Source organism: Topomyia yanbarensis, chromosome 2 (assembly GCF_030247195.1).
Source record: "Topomyia yanbarensis strain Yona2022 chromosome 2, ASM3024719v1, whole genome shotgun sequence".
NCBI lineage: Eukaryota > Metazoa > Arthropoda > Insecta > Diptera > Culicidae > Topomyia > Topomyia yanbarensis.
Genome location: NC_080671.1, coordinates 197,183,200 through 197,197,482, shown reverse-complemented (window position 1 = coordinate 197,197,482; position 14,283 = coordinate 197,183,200). Strand labels below are relative to the sequence as shown.

The 14,283-nt window shown below is 38.5% G+C and overlaps 1 protein-coding gene across 5 annotated transcripts; it reads left to right on the top strand.

Annotated features, from left to right (window-relative positions):
- Positions 1 to 578: 578 nt before the first annotated feature.
- Positions 579 to 12,811, top strand: LOC131682580 (peroxisomal multifunctional enzyme type 2-like). Of its 5 annotated transcripts, none has more exons than XM_058964167.1 (6): positions 579 to 677; positions 1,124 to 1,890; positions 1,949 to 2,463; positions 2,526 to 3,123; positions 12,028 to 12,213; positions 12,381 to 12,811. In XM_058964167.1, exons 2-6 carry the CDS (start codon positions 1,242 to 1,244, stop codon positions 12,590 to 12,592), a joined length of 2,160 nt encoding a protein of 719 aa, XP_058820150.1. In that variant the 5' UTR covers positions 579 to 677; positions 1,124 to 1,241; the 3' UTR covers positions 12,593 to 12,811. The 5 variants fall into 5 exon arrangements, with proteins under 5 accessions (XP_058820150.1, XP_058820149.1, XP_058820151.1 ...); XM_058964166.1 differs by having other exon boundaries at positions 663 to 801; XM_058964168.1 differs by lacking the exons at positions 579 to 677; positions 1,124 to 1,890; positions 1,949 to 2,463; positions 2,526 to 3,123 and adding an exon at positions 11,419 to 11,576.
- Positions 12,812 to 14,283: the final 1,472 nt, after the last annotated feature.

Below are 14,283 nucleotides of genomic sequence, written 5' to 3'. Positions count from 1 at the left end.
CAATTTTCTAGGTATATCCAGTTTACCGTGTGCATCGCTTTCGCACTTATTAATGTTGTCAAAAACAAAACGAGAGATTCGACTCATTCGAGGTCTTCCGTGCAGTAAGGTACTTTTGAGTTGTTTGGGGTATACTCAAAATTAGGTAAATTCAACTTAAATTTAAGTAAATTAAACTCAAGGTTGAGTTATTATTTTTGCCGCAGTTAAATGAAAACTACCTTCAACACGGTTTACCTAATTTTACATTCCTGCACGATACCACGAGTTTGAGTCAAAAGTACTGAATTTTAGGTAGTTTTTCGGTGGCGTGTAAGCAAAGTTTTCTCTTTCATTAACTGCTATGAACTGTGTTTGGCCAGTAACGGTTTGTCCGAAATTTCCTTTCAAAGAGAAATTTGACAGTTGGATTTTAAACCGTAATCATATGTTTATCGAGAAGTGTTCAAATCGCCTGACCATGTTCGTCCGTCTTTTTTGACTGGGGTTTAACCCGCCTAGCCGCCTCTTCGTTCACTGGGTGAGAAGGAAACGACAATGAGAAAAAACATAACTCACTCGTAGTATTGTAGTAAAACCTATACATAGACGCTGTCATTCACGCAGGTCACCGTTACTCTTGCGTATTAATTCACTAGTACTTAGGTCCACCGCGCAGTATCATTCAAAAACATCAGGTGCATAATATTATTACTTTCTTATGTCTATAGTTTGTCTCGTACATTAGTTTGAAACTGCCAACAATTTATTTTACCGCATTCAATAAAATCGCAGTTATAATTACAATTTGCGCTGAAATTTGTAAGTAATTTAAAATAATTATAAATTTAATCGCGCATATTGTGCACATCAAGCATAGCAATACCCACACCGATTATCGTTGTAGTACATACTATACAGAGAGTGCGTTATTGAAAGCACCAAAGTACGCAGTATAGAAACTGGTTGAAAGTTAAGTCACTTTTCTTGAGGGCAGTCTTGTTGCATATTCATAACATTCGCCAGTATAAACTCTGTCCGTATTGGTACAGAAGAGTATATTATACGATATGTACAAAAGTTCACTTTTGATTGACATTTGCATGACTTGCGCTTAGTACCTACCATATTATTCTCGCTTCAGGTCTGATTTGTGGTATCATTTCACTATACTTCAAGATAAGATTATTGTTGAACAAATAAGCTTCCCGGCGCAGAATTTGCTCATTCCAGAGGTCAATTAGCTTGGGTGTGGAGAGAAAATGGTATCAGCTAACGAGAATCAACTGCGCTACGATGGCCGAGTGGTGGTCGTTACCGGTGCCGGTGCTGGTCTAGGTCGCGAATATGCCTTGCTGTTCGGTTCCCGCGGTGCAAAGGTTGTGGTGAATGATTTGGGTGGCAATTTTCACGGTCAGGGCAAATCGAATGCAGCCGATAATGTGGTACAGGAAATCCGAGCGGCTGGCGGAACCGCGGTTCCAGATTACAACTCCGTAGTGGATGGGGATAAAATTATTCAGACAGCAATGGAAGCATTTGGCCGTGTTGATGTTTTGATTAACAATGCTGGAATTTTGCGAGACAAGAGTCTTGCTCGCATTTCTGATGAGGACTGGAATCTTATTCATGATGTGCACTTGAAAGGTAGTTTCCTAACGACGCGAGCTGCCTGGGCAATCATGAAAAAACAGAACTATGGTCGAATAATTATGACATCCAGCAACTCCGGTGTCTATGGAAATTTCGGCCAAGCCAATTATAGTGCCGCCAAACTAGGATTGGTCGGGTTAGCCAACACAGTCGCAATCGAGGGAGCTAAAAATAACATTCAATGCAATGTAATCGTTCCAACGGCTGCGTCAAGGATGACCGAGGGAATACTTCCAGAGATTTTGTTCAATGAGCTTAGTGAGTTTCATTGAATTTAAAACTGGCGAAGTAAATTAATGTTTTCTTTGATTTTCAGAACCCAAATTGATTGCTCCGGTCGTTGCTTATCTGTGTCATGAATCCTGTCAGGATACGGGGGCAATAATTGAAAGTGCAGCTGGTTGGGCCACAAAGGTCCATTTTGTTAGGGGAAAAGGATCAATTCTCCGTACATCAATCGACGATGATGTTACACCAGAGTATGTTAAGAGTGTTTGGGATAAAGTCACTGACATGTCGGATGCGAAACATCTTAATGCCATCAGTGAAGCCAGCCTATCTTTAGTAGACGTACTGGAAAAGTTACGCGAGGGAAAGCATGCCGAAAATTCCGTTACAGAAACATTTAAGTTTAACTTTAAAGATGTTATATTGTACGCTCTGGGAGTGGGAGCGACCGTTACTGATGAAAGTGATTTACGCTTCTTGTACGAAAATCACTCAGAATTTTCAGTTATTCCGACGTTTTTCATTCTCCCTGGTCTACTTTCGGTCATGGGATCTAACATAACCGCATCAGCAATCCCTCATGCCAGCTTTGATCTGACTAATGTAAGTGTAATTATTATTTCTAAACAGTTATATTTGCTAGAAATGTATTTCTACTCCTTCAGATCCTGCACGGTGAACAGTACATCGAATTGTTTGACTCAGTACCGACAGATGGTAATTTAATTACCACCACCAGTGTTATTGATGTTCTCGATAAGAAATCCGGTGCTTTAGTAATCACTCAATCCGATTCCTACGACGAAAACGGGACATTGATTGCACGTGGTCAAAGCAGTACGTTTGTTGTGGGTGTTGGAAACTTCAACGGTAAAACAAAAGCCAGCCCGGAAGTCAAACCATTGGTTCCGAATCCCAAACGTTCGCCAGATGCATCAGTGCAGGTGAAAACCACACGTGATCAGGCTGCTTTGTACCGGTTGTCAGGGGATCTGAACCCATTACATATTGATCCAGGATTCTCCGCAATTGCCGGCTATAAGACACCGATTTTGCATGGATTGTGCACGATGGGAATTTCGGTGAAAGCAGTCTTGAAGCAGTTTGGGGCTGACGATTCTAGTTTGTTCAAGGCTGCTAAGGTGCGTTTTTCCAAGCCTGTTTTACCGGGACAAACATTGCGCGTTGATATGTGGAAGGAGTCGAATAATCGCGTCTGTTTCCGTACGGTGGTTGTTGAAACGAACACGGAGGTGCTATCTGGTGAGTAACGGTTCTGGTTAAATTCAACGTTAATCAGTAAGAAAGGGCATTTGGGGAAACTAGGCATGGAAGGGCCTCGCGTTATAAACCTGTGGGTTGGATAAATAATTTCTCTTTAAGTGACTCGCGAAGGGCAGACACCAAATTTCTTTACCATTGGTTTAAAATGCGCTCAGAATGGAAGCAGCAACTTACACAACCAAGCGGACTGCAGGTGTCAATGTATTTGTATTCAAACGATTTATTTTTAAACGTATTTGGGTAAACCAGTGTACTGACTAGGGTGTCTTTCCATTTTATTTTTACAAAGCAATAACACTACGGTTACCTCATTAGTTATGGAATTTGCGATTCGACTTCGTCACATCAGAATCCACAGCTTCTTTACTGCCGTGATAAGCAAAACAGTCCCACCTGCATAGGAAATCCATAGCAAATGGGACTGTTATGCGTATCACGGCAGTTTAGCCCATGCAACTGCGTCATCAATTACATTACCATACAATCCAGAAACACATACCCCAGAAGACTGAGCGGATAGAATCGAAACTCTTCAAAAATCCAGGGGCCATCCTTTATGTTAACATGTTTATTTGCCGGGCTGCACATGTTAACACATCGTATTTCCGATTAAGAGATTCCAGCAACAGTAAACAGTTTTATTTTGTAACCCTCTCTCATCGGCTAGGTTAGGGACTTTTTCAATTACCCTCCGCGACTACGCTTTAGTTGAAAAAGGCTGGATGTTGAAAATTCGTTTATTTAATTATTGTTGTACATCTCGATTCAAAAGGAAAAAAACTTATATAACTTTTCCTTTGTGGTGGTACTAATGATTGATTACTGTCAAGGAATAATTATATATGAGGATAATAACACAACTGGAAAATACCATTGAAAATTTTTCTTTTCTCAAACAAACAGATTGTAGATAAATTAGCTTAAAAACACTATGTGCACTGCGTCAAAACAAGTTTCTGAAAGTGTAATCTCATCTCATTGGAGAAGTATGTTACGACGACGAGACGAATCGTCCAAAGATATTTGAACATCCGCCGTGTCAATTTTCTCGCGAGATTCAGAGAAAACCCCAATAGCTATTGATCTATTGACGTTTAGATCGATTTTGAAGTTTAAAACTTAGTTGACCAAGACTTGATCAGTTACGGTTCAGTTTAACGTTCATTCCGTGATGTGCGCTACAGAGAATATCAAAATCATACAATTAATGTAAAATTTGGCAGTGGAAATGGGCAATAGCTGTATTACTTGATGAATTATATGTTGGCTTGACGAATTCTAGTTTGATTAGATTATAATAAATTCTAGGTTTATCTCTGATCAACTGTTCCGCTGTATTATTGAACTGAATATCCACCCTATAGGTTACAGAGGGTATTATCTCAATAGGCTCAAAGAAAACATTAGCTATGTTAACTGTGTCAACACATGAGTTGTTGAAAGTGTAAGTGCGTGCGGGATGTACTAAACAGTGGTCATTGGTTCGACTTATTTTGACATTTGCAGTTGTGGTTTTTTCATGAGACTTGAAGAATGTAGCCAGATGTAATGCGAAAGTCAAACGTGTAGGTACGAACAAATGTAAAGAACTCGCCGAAAACCTTCAGCTTAACCCAAGAAGAATTAGGATTAGAGCATCCGATTGCTAATCTCAAATCCTCGACATATTCCTCGTTACGCGTTTTTTGCCATATATCGATAATATCCATCAATTGATTACTTGAACAATAGATTCTTTTTGCACTGACGATTATTTGAAGCGATTCGCGATCCAAAAGCGCAAGATTCTCCTCCTTTAAGTATCGGAAAGGATTGTCGCAAATTATTCGCAAACACTTCTCGTCAACTGACTTGAGTTCGTAGAGCCGATTTTCCATCAATTTATCAAGAACATTTTTCGAATCAATGCTCTGCATGAGAAAGATCGCAATCGCTTCCAACACCTTTTCCAGGGACCACTTCTTTGCCAATATGTAAATTTCTGGAACGTTTTCGGTGTTAAGTTGAATTTTATCGCAGTAAAGGAAACGCAATATCTCCAGAAAATAGCACGGCTTAACGTCTTCCAGCAAAATCTCGTTGGTTTTTGAATTCTGAAGCATATTGACGAAATGTTCCGATGCGTTTATTAGCAATAACTTGTGGCCGAAAATTCGCTGTCTCTCGGATCCCACGAGGAAGCTGACATCCGACATGAACTCGTTGTTGAACAGGAACCCTGCCCCGATCGTTCCAGGTTTCTTATGCACCCCGCTAATGATCTCACGAGATGTATTGGGCGCTGTGTTTCTACATCGGTGAAAAAAGCTATTAAATTGAAGTCTGAATGAATGATGACATGGTTGAACAAAGTGTTCCCGTTGAACGGAATTCGAATAAAATTTTATTTTCGAAATTGTGTCCTAATATGTAGCTTTCTGCTTTTCTCATAAATGAATGGAGCAAATTTACAGTTGCTGTAGGTAGTATTTCCTTAAAAACCAAAAGCACCCTCCCAACTTTTACCTGACCGAAAACCATCCACTGCCACTTTAAATGACTACCCGTAAAATATATTTTTGTGCATCGGCGAAACCAGACAAAAATTTTCGTTGGGAAGGGGAAGGGTGGATTTCTAAAATTTCGATACTGAAATGAACGTTTTACAATACGTTAGACATGATGATCTCATTTAATGAAAATATGCTAATTTTTGGTTTGCAATAATTATGAGTTGGAGTCTAATTTAAAATTGCATCCAATAAGACATTTCCCAAGCTGAAAATTTGGGGAGGGGTGCGCTTCCTTCTCTCCCTTCAGTTCGCTCCCTCTGGATCAGCCCCTTTACTTGCAGTGGCCTGGGCGTCATGTTTAATTTTACAAGTTTAAAACTAATACCACAAACTAACAGACATAACGCTCAAATACAAATACAAATACGTACGCTTCAACGGCCATTTTAAATATATTTGTAGTTGGGACTGTGGCCGCATTTTTTTATTTTTTTTAATTATAATTTCCCTCCACACACCCCCGTACCAAGAAGCTCGCACATAGAGCCCCCTGGTCACGGACACTTACAGACCTCAGCTCCAGTATCTATACAGCAGGTTAAACAAAATGAAATAGATTTTTAATGGAGCTGAGGGATTAATGAAAAAATATTAAAAGGGAGGAAAAATCTACTAACTTTAATCATTAAGGTGAGCTCCCAGTGGAATATAAGATTCATTTTAAGGGGATCGACAGATTATGCTAATCTATACATAAAATTACATTTTAAAAATAGAAAAATTAAGACTAAGATGAAATTTATGAAAATTAAGTACAAATTTATAACTAAGGTAATCTATTTTTGATATGCACGTCTTCACTCTTTTATAAAATAAATTGGACTACGTTCATTATGAAATATTTCTTAACACTACGTTTGAATGAACTAATACTGGCGATGTTTTTAACTCATTGGGTAGCAAATTGTAAATTGATGGACCGTAGAAAGATATACGCGTGAGGCCGATGTTAGAAGCCGCCCTAGCCAAGGGATTGCTTAATCAATATATTAATTATATTATACAATCATATTTTAGTAGTTTTATTTAGATTTTTTAAAAGACCGCCTAGAGGCAGTGTTGGGAACTAGAGGGTTAAGAAAAGGGAGAGTGCTGACAGATTTAATCAAGCTTCATGATTCTAAGCTGAAGACACCTAACCACGAAAACATCAACGGCCACGGTGTAGCGTCTCACCCGCATATGCGGCATCTCTTGAATTGACCTCTTTTTTAATGTTCGTAGAAATTTGATAATTTTTTTCATGACAAAATCCACTTCAGTGTATTTTAGATACTTGTCGCAATTGATAAAAATGATTTCATCAAATATTGTATGGTTTACTTTGATGTACAATTGATTTTTAGAAATGTGCGGCATCTCTTCCGAAATTACCCCATCTGATCCCTCGTAAGCTACTACATTTAAGGGTACATGCATTGATTTCGTTTTCATTAAAAACGTTAATATAAAAAGCCAAATAGGGGAACCCGGGGCTATTCGGACCTACTTAAGCAAATCGTCCTTTTAGATGTGAAAAATGTTACCGTTTAAATGTCCTAATTGTTAGTTTGAAACCTCAGCTACATTTTGGTGCCATAAAATGTTCATTTACACCACTCAATGGCAGCGCTAGGCGATAATTTGCAAACATGTTTTTTTTTAATTCTTTTACAATGTAGGGGCAATTCAGACCGTCATTTTTCTTTAATTTTTTTACAATGGATTTATGTTTACCTATGAAATATTTATAAGAGACACTCCTTAAGAAGCAAAAAAAATTGCCTTGCAAAAACTTAATCTAGTATGTCACAGCTGTCGTTTGGCTGCCCATGTATTTTCTGAGCTGTGGCGTGTGCAATGGTGTGCGCAGCCGCAAGCCGCTGAACGTTGGTTGACGGAATAGGGGGTCCGAAAAGCCCCGTACGCTCATATAGCACAAAAGTGGTGAGCGTCTCGAAAATATCTGTGTTTTCACCAAAACAAAAATCATTCCATAAAATAGGAGCCTTACGGTTTCCAAAACACTCGCATGATATTTTTTCACTTTTATTTGTTGCTTTAATCACGGTTTTTCCATTACAATGATTTTTGTTTTGAGAATGGCAAAACAACTAAACACATTGTATCTCCTTTCTACATAGAACAAAGAATCAAATTCAGCTTTCAAAAATAATGTTTCAGAATAGCGGTTCCACGAATATGTACGATAATCAGAAAGTCTTGCTATTTTTTGAGAAATCGAGGGGGTCCGAATTATCCCCACTGTCTTAATAGCCCCAGGTTTCTCTATATATTTCGACCTTTTGCTAGTACAGACCAATGATTTGTTTGATTGGTCCTGTGGTTTAATGTCATCTGGAATGCAATTGGTAAAATTATAACCGGTTGACGCGCTATACCTATACTAATCATGTAAGACAGAACCGGCGGATAACGTGGGTAGTAGCGCCAACTCGAGAATATCCGAGTGGTTAATTACCCACTCAAAACTTTAGAACAAATCTAAAATTTGAAAACTCATGCAGATATTTCGTGCACAAAATACGCGCGTCCGAAATCTTCGATGTACTACGATTTTATTTTCACAAGCGCATCGCGAGAGTTTGCAGAGTATTGCGAAATTCGACAAATTTACAGTATTGGACCCAATGCTCCTCTTAGTACCAGACTTTGCCATGCTTTGCCGTTGTGTACTGGTTTGCATCGAACACCGAAGCCATGCGAACCATACGCAAACTTAGGTTTAAACATCGTGTACGTACAGCGGGTGTTTACACAAGGTCCGGTTGGGTTCCGGTTGTGAAGGCGAACATGGGTACGTGTTTTTGTACGCATTGTCGTTGCGAACATGGTGGTCGATGTTCATTTGGGAAGACTGCTTTGTACCCATTCGGGTTAATGGTAGCCCTGATTTAAGAATCGCATTCATGAGCACAAAGGAGCCTGGACGTAGTGGACAGCAGTCAGCAACATCAACGATCTTCGAATTCTGTGCGTGTCCCATTAACACCACCATCATTATTTTAAACAATAATTTTTCATTCAAAGGGTATTTCGTTGAATATCATTAGATATGAATTAATGTCCCGTAGTGTAGTAATGACACTCCGATTATATCACATATATTACCCACGCATCTTTTGTTCTCAGAACTTTATAATAGCAGCATAGTCAAACAAAAAGGTCATGAGAGGGACGGACTTAGCGTAGTTGATAAATCGATTGCCTTGTACGCTGCGCACCTGAGCTCGATTCCCAACCCCGCACATAGGGCTAAAGAATTTTCTAAAGAGATTTCCCTAGCCCGAATAAGGGGTGAATGACCATAATGTTAAAACCTCTTTAAAAATCATGAGCAATTATTTTATTTCTACCCAAACCGGAAAAGATGGAATTGTCCCTGTTTATCTAAAGTTATCCTAATCACAAACTTGTAACTAAAAGCTTGAATATTAGTGCAACAATTTCCTGAGAGGATTTGGATTCTTTAGAATAGTCTCCCGCAATCTCGGTGGCCACTTTGAACTTTTTTTATTTTAAACAGCCGTGCATTCCTCACGTGTACTTGCTGTAACACACGCATATTTCAATCTATCGGAAACTTTTATAGCATTTTTATAGAGGTTTTAACCTTAAGTTCATTCGCCTTAATAGCGTTTTTCTCGAAACCGCGTTTTACAAATTGGCGAACACGATGACTCAAAAACTGATAAACGAATGGGCTTGGTTTTTTTATGAGAATGCCCAATATGTGTAGTCTGTCGACGAACCACAGAAAACTGAATAAAAAAAAATTCTCTCTATTTTTTTTTAGAAAAGTGAGCAAATTTTACAGTACAATATAAGATTTTTCGGTTTTCTTGAAGCCATTTTCCGAAACTCGAACTTTTTTCTATTTTTTTTTGGTTCATCGGTTAACTACAAGTCTAAGCTTTACAAATCCCATTGAATTTCCTGTGTCAGACAATTTTATCAAGAGTTATCGTTTTCGCCGCGGCGCTTCTCGACTTGGAAATAGTTGGATGTCTACTCTTGGAACGTAGGTTTGGCTCTGCGTGAATGAAAATATTTTTTTCGTGCACAATGAATGTATAAATAAATCTCAACATTACACAAAAGATCCATTGATTCCTTGCCATCAAGATCGTAAAACTAAATAACTTTCGGCATAAGCACTTTACACCAGATGCCCCCTTAACACATGAAAAAGGCTGGGCGGTGAAGGGTTAAAAAATTTCATTTTTAGCCGGCTCGCTATAGTATGTGTAGTCAAGAGCTTGACCGAACAGCACTATACTACATCTTCCATCTAACTAAAAGCAAATAAAGACGGAACACGTAGAGTAGAACGGGGCGAGACAGCTCACACAGCATATTAGATTTGCACTGGATAGATAGGATTTGAAAAGTAGGTAACTCTCGAGAACGTTACCCCAGTCTGTAGTTTTTAACCACAACCGCATCGTTTCTGCGCGAAAAAATATCTGTTGATATGTATACTGCCTATATTGCCTATAATCGCAAGTCAGTCCCATGTCGATAGGGAATCCCATAGAACATGGGACGGACTTGCGATTATGGGCAGTATAATCGCAAGTTGCTCTATTACTGTACAACGAATTTGGTCTACAGAGAAGATTCGATTTTATCAGAACCCGATTTTGTCTACCTTCGATTTGGTGGCTTTTGGCCCGATTTTGACAGCCTGAAAATTCTGACTGATCTTCTCTAGAAGATAAACCAAACCAAGCGAGTAAATCTCTCTTGAGCTTATATTTCTTATGTTATAGAAGCAAAATGGACAAAAAAATATCTTTTTTTTTTTCAAATTTACGGGTCATCACTGTATTTTTCGAAAATGCATTTCGTTTCAGTTTTGCATCAACTTTACACTTCCTCGCTAAAAAAGGTTGCCCAGCATACATCTTACACATTCTGATTTGAACTTACACAAATCCAGAGCTTTTAAGCCGGCCTGGCTACACTGAGAAAAATCCAAACGTTAATTCTATTTGCTTCAAACCGCTTAAAATTCATATGAAGAAGAAATGCTATTGTTATCACGCGCACACATACCTTCTATGTGTCAACTGTATAAACTATGTATGCACACACATAAGTTATATGTGCATAATGTTATAGAATGGGGTTTTATGTGCCTAATAGTTATGAAATGTGAATGCAAGATTAATGTTTCTTGTAAATACACACATTAGGTTTATGTGCCAGCAAATAGTGTCTATATGCCTCCGTTAATTGCAAAAATCTATGTGTAAAATCAATAGGCATAACGTTTAATTTTTTTTGAGTGTATCTATTAAAATGACCAATTTCTTGCCCCTTGATTGCTTCTAAGCAAACACTTTTTGGCACATGTTTCAATTGCACGTACCTCCGCTTCAAATACTGACAGTGTAGAATCTAGGGCCTCGTAAAAACCAATGGTACACAGAGCCCTGATGCTCCCGCACCACAGTTTTTTGAGCCATCAGTAAAATATTCTCGGGCGCCTTCCGGAACCGGATAGCCACCTCCATACATTCAGTTCGATACAGGTATTACATTACTGCTTGATTATAATTTTACTAACGCCTCATATAAGAGTACCTAATGGTTCATTGGTCTTTTTGCCCCGCTAACTGCCTCGCCCCGTTCTGCTCTATTTGCTCATTTTTCTGAAAGGTTTACACACATACCTGCAAAATGGTCTAACTAAAATCGTTCATTTTCCAGCATATTCATTCATATTTGTATGGCTGGGTCAAGCATTTCACTGTCATGCTAATATAGTAAGCTCACACTCGAACGTAGAATCCAGCTTAGATCAAGTTTAGCAGCACGCTCGATCAAAAGTTTCCCTATTATTACTTGAATTAGTTGAACAATCTTCATTGCTTGGTGAGTAACAAATCCAAAAGTGTTAGCTGTTACAACAGTTAATCTAATCTGTTTTATCTGACGATTATACAACCACCCAGCTTGTAGTGTGCTCTCATGTTCCGATATGTGTGCAGAATATAAAAACCCATTGATATTGATAAGAATGAAATCGCTTGTAAATCGCGACTTAAGTGGCATGACCCAGCGTTTATTCCAGTAAAAATAACCTTTGTGGTGTTGACTTTTAGACTTTGCCTGTTTTTGCTTCGTTGGTAGGTACCTACATCACTATCGATGGGTGGTTGAACATTCATAGCAACACTTTCGCCGCTCGAGTAGAGAATTGTAGGGCTCGTCACTGTCGTTTAAGGCAAGGCCAAGGAAAAATCATTTGATTATTTCAACTGCTAATTGATCCCGAATTACTCAATCACATTAAGCTAAGTTGCTGTTTGATTTATTTTCCCAGGCGCTTACGTTGATTTCAAGAAAATTGTCGTGAAACCAAATATGACCGCCGGAAAAGATCTGCTGAGTGATGCGATTTTCGCTGGAATCAAGGAACGCATAGCCGAGAACGAGGCCAAGGCGAAGACTATCAACGCTGTTTTTCTGTACAAAATTACCGATGCTGGCAAGGTGGTCAAAGAATGGGGTGAGTTTTACCTGTGCGAACGAATGAATGAAAAAACTACACAAATGTAGTTCTGGTTATTATGAGAGGTTCTTTGAACTCAAAGAAGTTGCGTATGTGATTATTATTAATTTTTAATTATAATGATTTCCTACAATTTGTTTAACACAAACCTAACATCTTTGCAGTACTCGATTTGAAAACAGCCAAGGTTTATGAAGGCCCGGTGCAGGGTAAAGCCGATACCACAATGACAATTTCGGATGCAGATTTTGTTGACCTTGCGCTTGGCAAACTTCAACCACAGGCTGCCTTCATGAAAGGTAAGCTGAAGATCACCGGAAACATTATGCTCGCCCAAAAACTGGCACCACTGTTAAAAACAGAGGCTAAGCTGTGAGATAGTAATTTAGGTGTTGAACTTCACATGCATGTTGAAGTTAATCACTCACGGATATCTTTAACATTCTGTACATTCAATAGTGGTGACACAAGTGTTAATTTCTATAATCTTAGAGGTTAAGTTTCTTTATACTATTTTATATATGGAAAACAGCGGCAAATGTGTAGTTCTTTATAAGCAGGTTGGAAATTGGGCAATATAAAAAACTAAGAATTACTGGCACATATATTTCCTACCGAAAAGGAAAGAAATCCATTAAATAGGAGAACCCGGGGCCACTCGGAGCTACCTAAACAAATCGTCCTTTTATGTAGATAGACGTGAAAGAATTTATCGGTCTGAAGTCCTAATTGGTAGTTTAAAATTTCAGCTGCAGTTTGGTGCCATAAAAGTTCATTTGCCATAGAGTAGCAGCGCTAGGCGACGATTTGCAAAACTCTACGTTTTCCCATTTTTTTACAATGTTGGACCTCCCTACGGGGCAATTCAGACCGTGTTTTTTATTTTTTTACTATATAATTATGTTTGCCTATGAAATATTCATTGGAGAAACTCTATAAGAGCAGAAATAATGCTTTACAAAAACAAATACCTGTTTTCGAATGATCGTGAATCGGTTACGTCTGGAAGTCCTTATCCTCGTCCCTAGTAGCATAGAACCAACGCCTTCAGGTGGACCAAACATAAAAATGACATACATATCCACTAAACAACGCGTTCCATGGAGACAAAAAAAATCGAATTTTTACACGCGAAGTCAGATACAAGCGACAAACATACAAATGCTTGAGACCTTCGCGATCATCCACGCAACCTACGCCCGCGATCACGCAAACTTGATAAAATCCCGGTGATAAGGTGAACGTCTCAGCACTTATAAATTTTCAAACGCGGTCTGAAGCGTGAATCTTCAAACTCCCGCGGTCGCGCTATCATCAATCGTTCGCTTGCGGAAGTATCTAGTTACAAGTAGTGTAGGTCCATGCGTTCAATTGGACAAATTAAAAAAATAAGGGTTGTGTACAGGACACGACCACGGACATCAAAAATGCAGCTTTTTTCAAGAGCGTGCAAATAAATTGTTATCTATCATAATTATCGATTCACGTTCTTGCCCACTCTCTTGTTCCCATATATTACAATTTGCTATGCACTCTCCCTATCTCCCTATTATTTCAATTAATCAAGTATCTCACTAGCTGATTGGCATTATTTATTTGATCCATCTAGTAAAAATAGGCTGGTTTGCCCAGAAAATATATTCAAAAGAATAGCTGCATATTGAGAACTGTGATGAGGAAACTCACGCTCACCAACAGAAATATTAAGTTTCTCGACGAATAATATGGAATTTCATTTTTCAATTAAATTTTCAATATTGAACTTAGGTAAACAATCTTTAGGTTAAGTATTTCTTGATCGATTAATGGCCGAACAAATGATTTTTTTTTGATAAATTATACTACGTTCGCAGTACCAGTTAAAACGGGTTTTGACGCTATATTGGTGACATTTTTCTTGTTGCTAATTATTATAACGTGTTATAACTCTGTAGCATAAACATAGTATTTTTAAAACGATTCTAATTTGAAACTTAAACAATGCACTGCATGTTCTGCAGCGTATTATGTTATATAGGTGTTTCAATGTGGAACTAGAAGTGGCACAATTACATTCCCAGTACACCC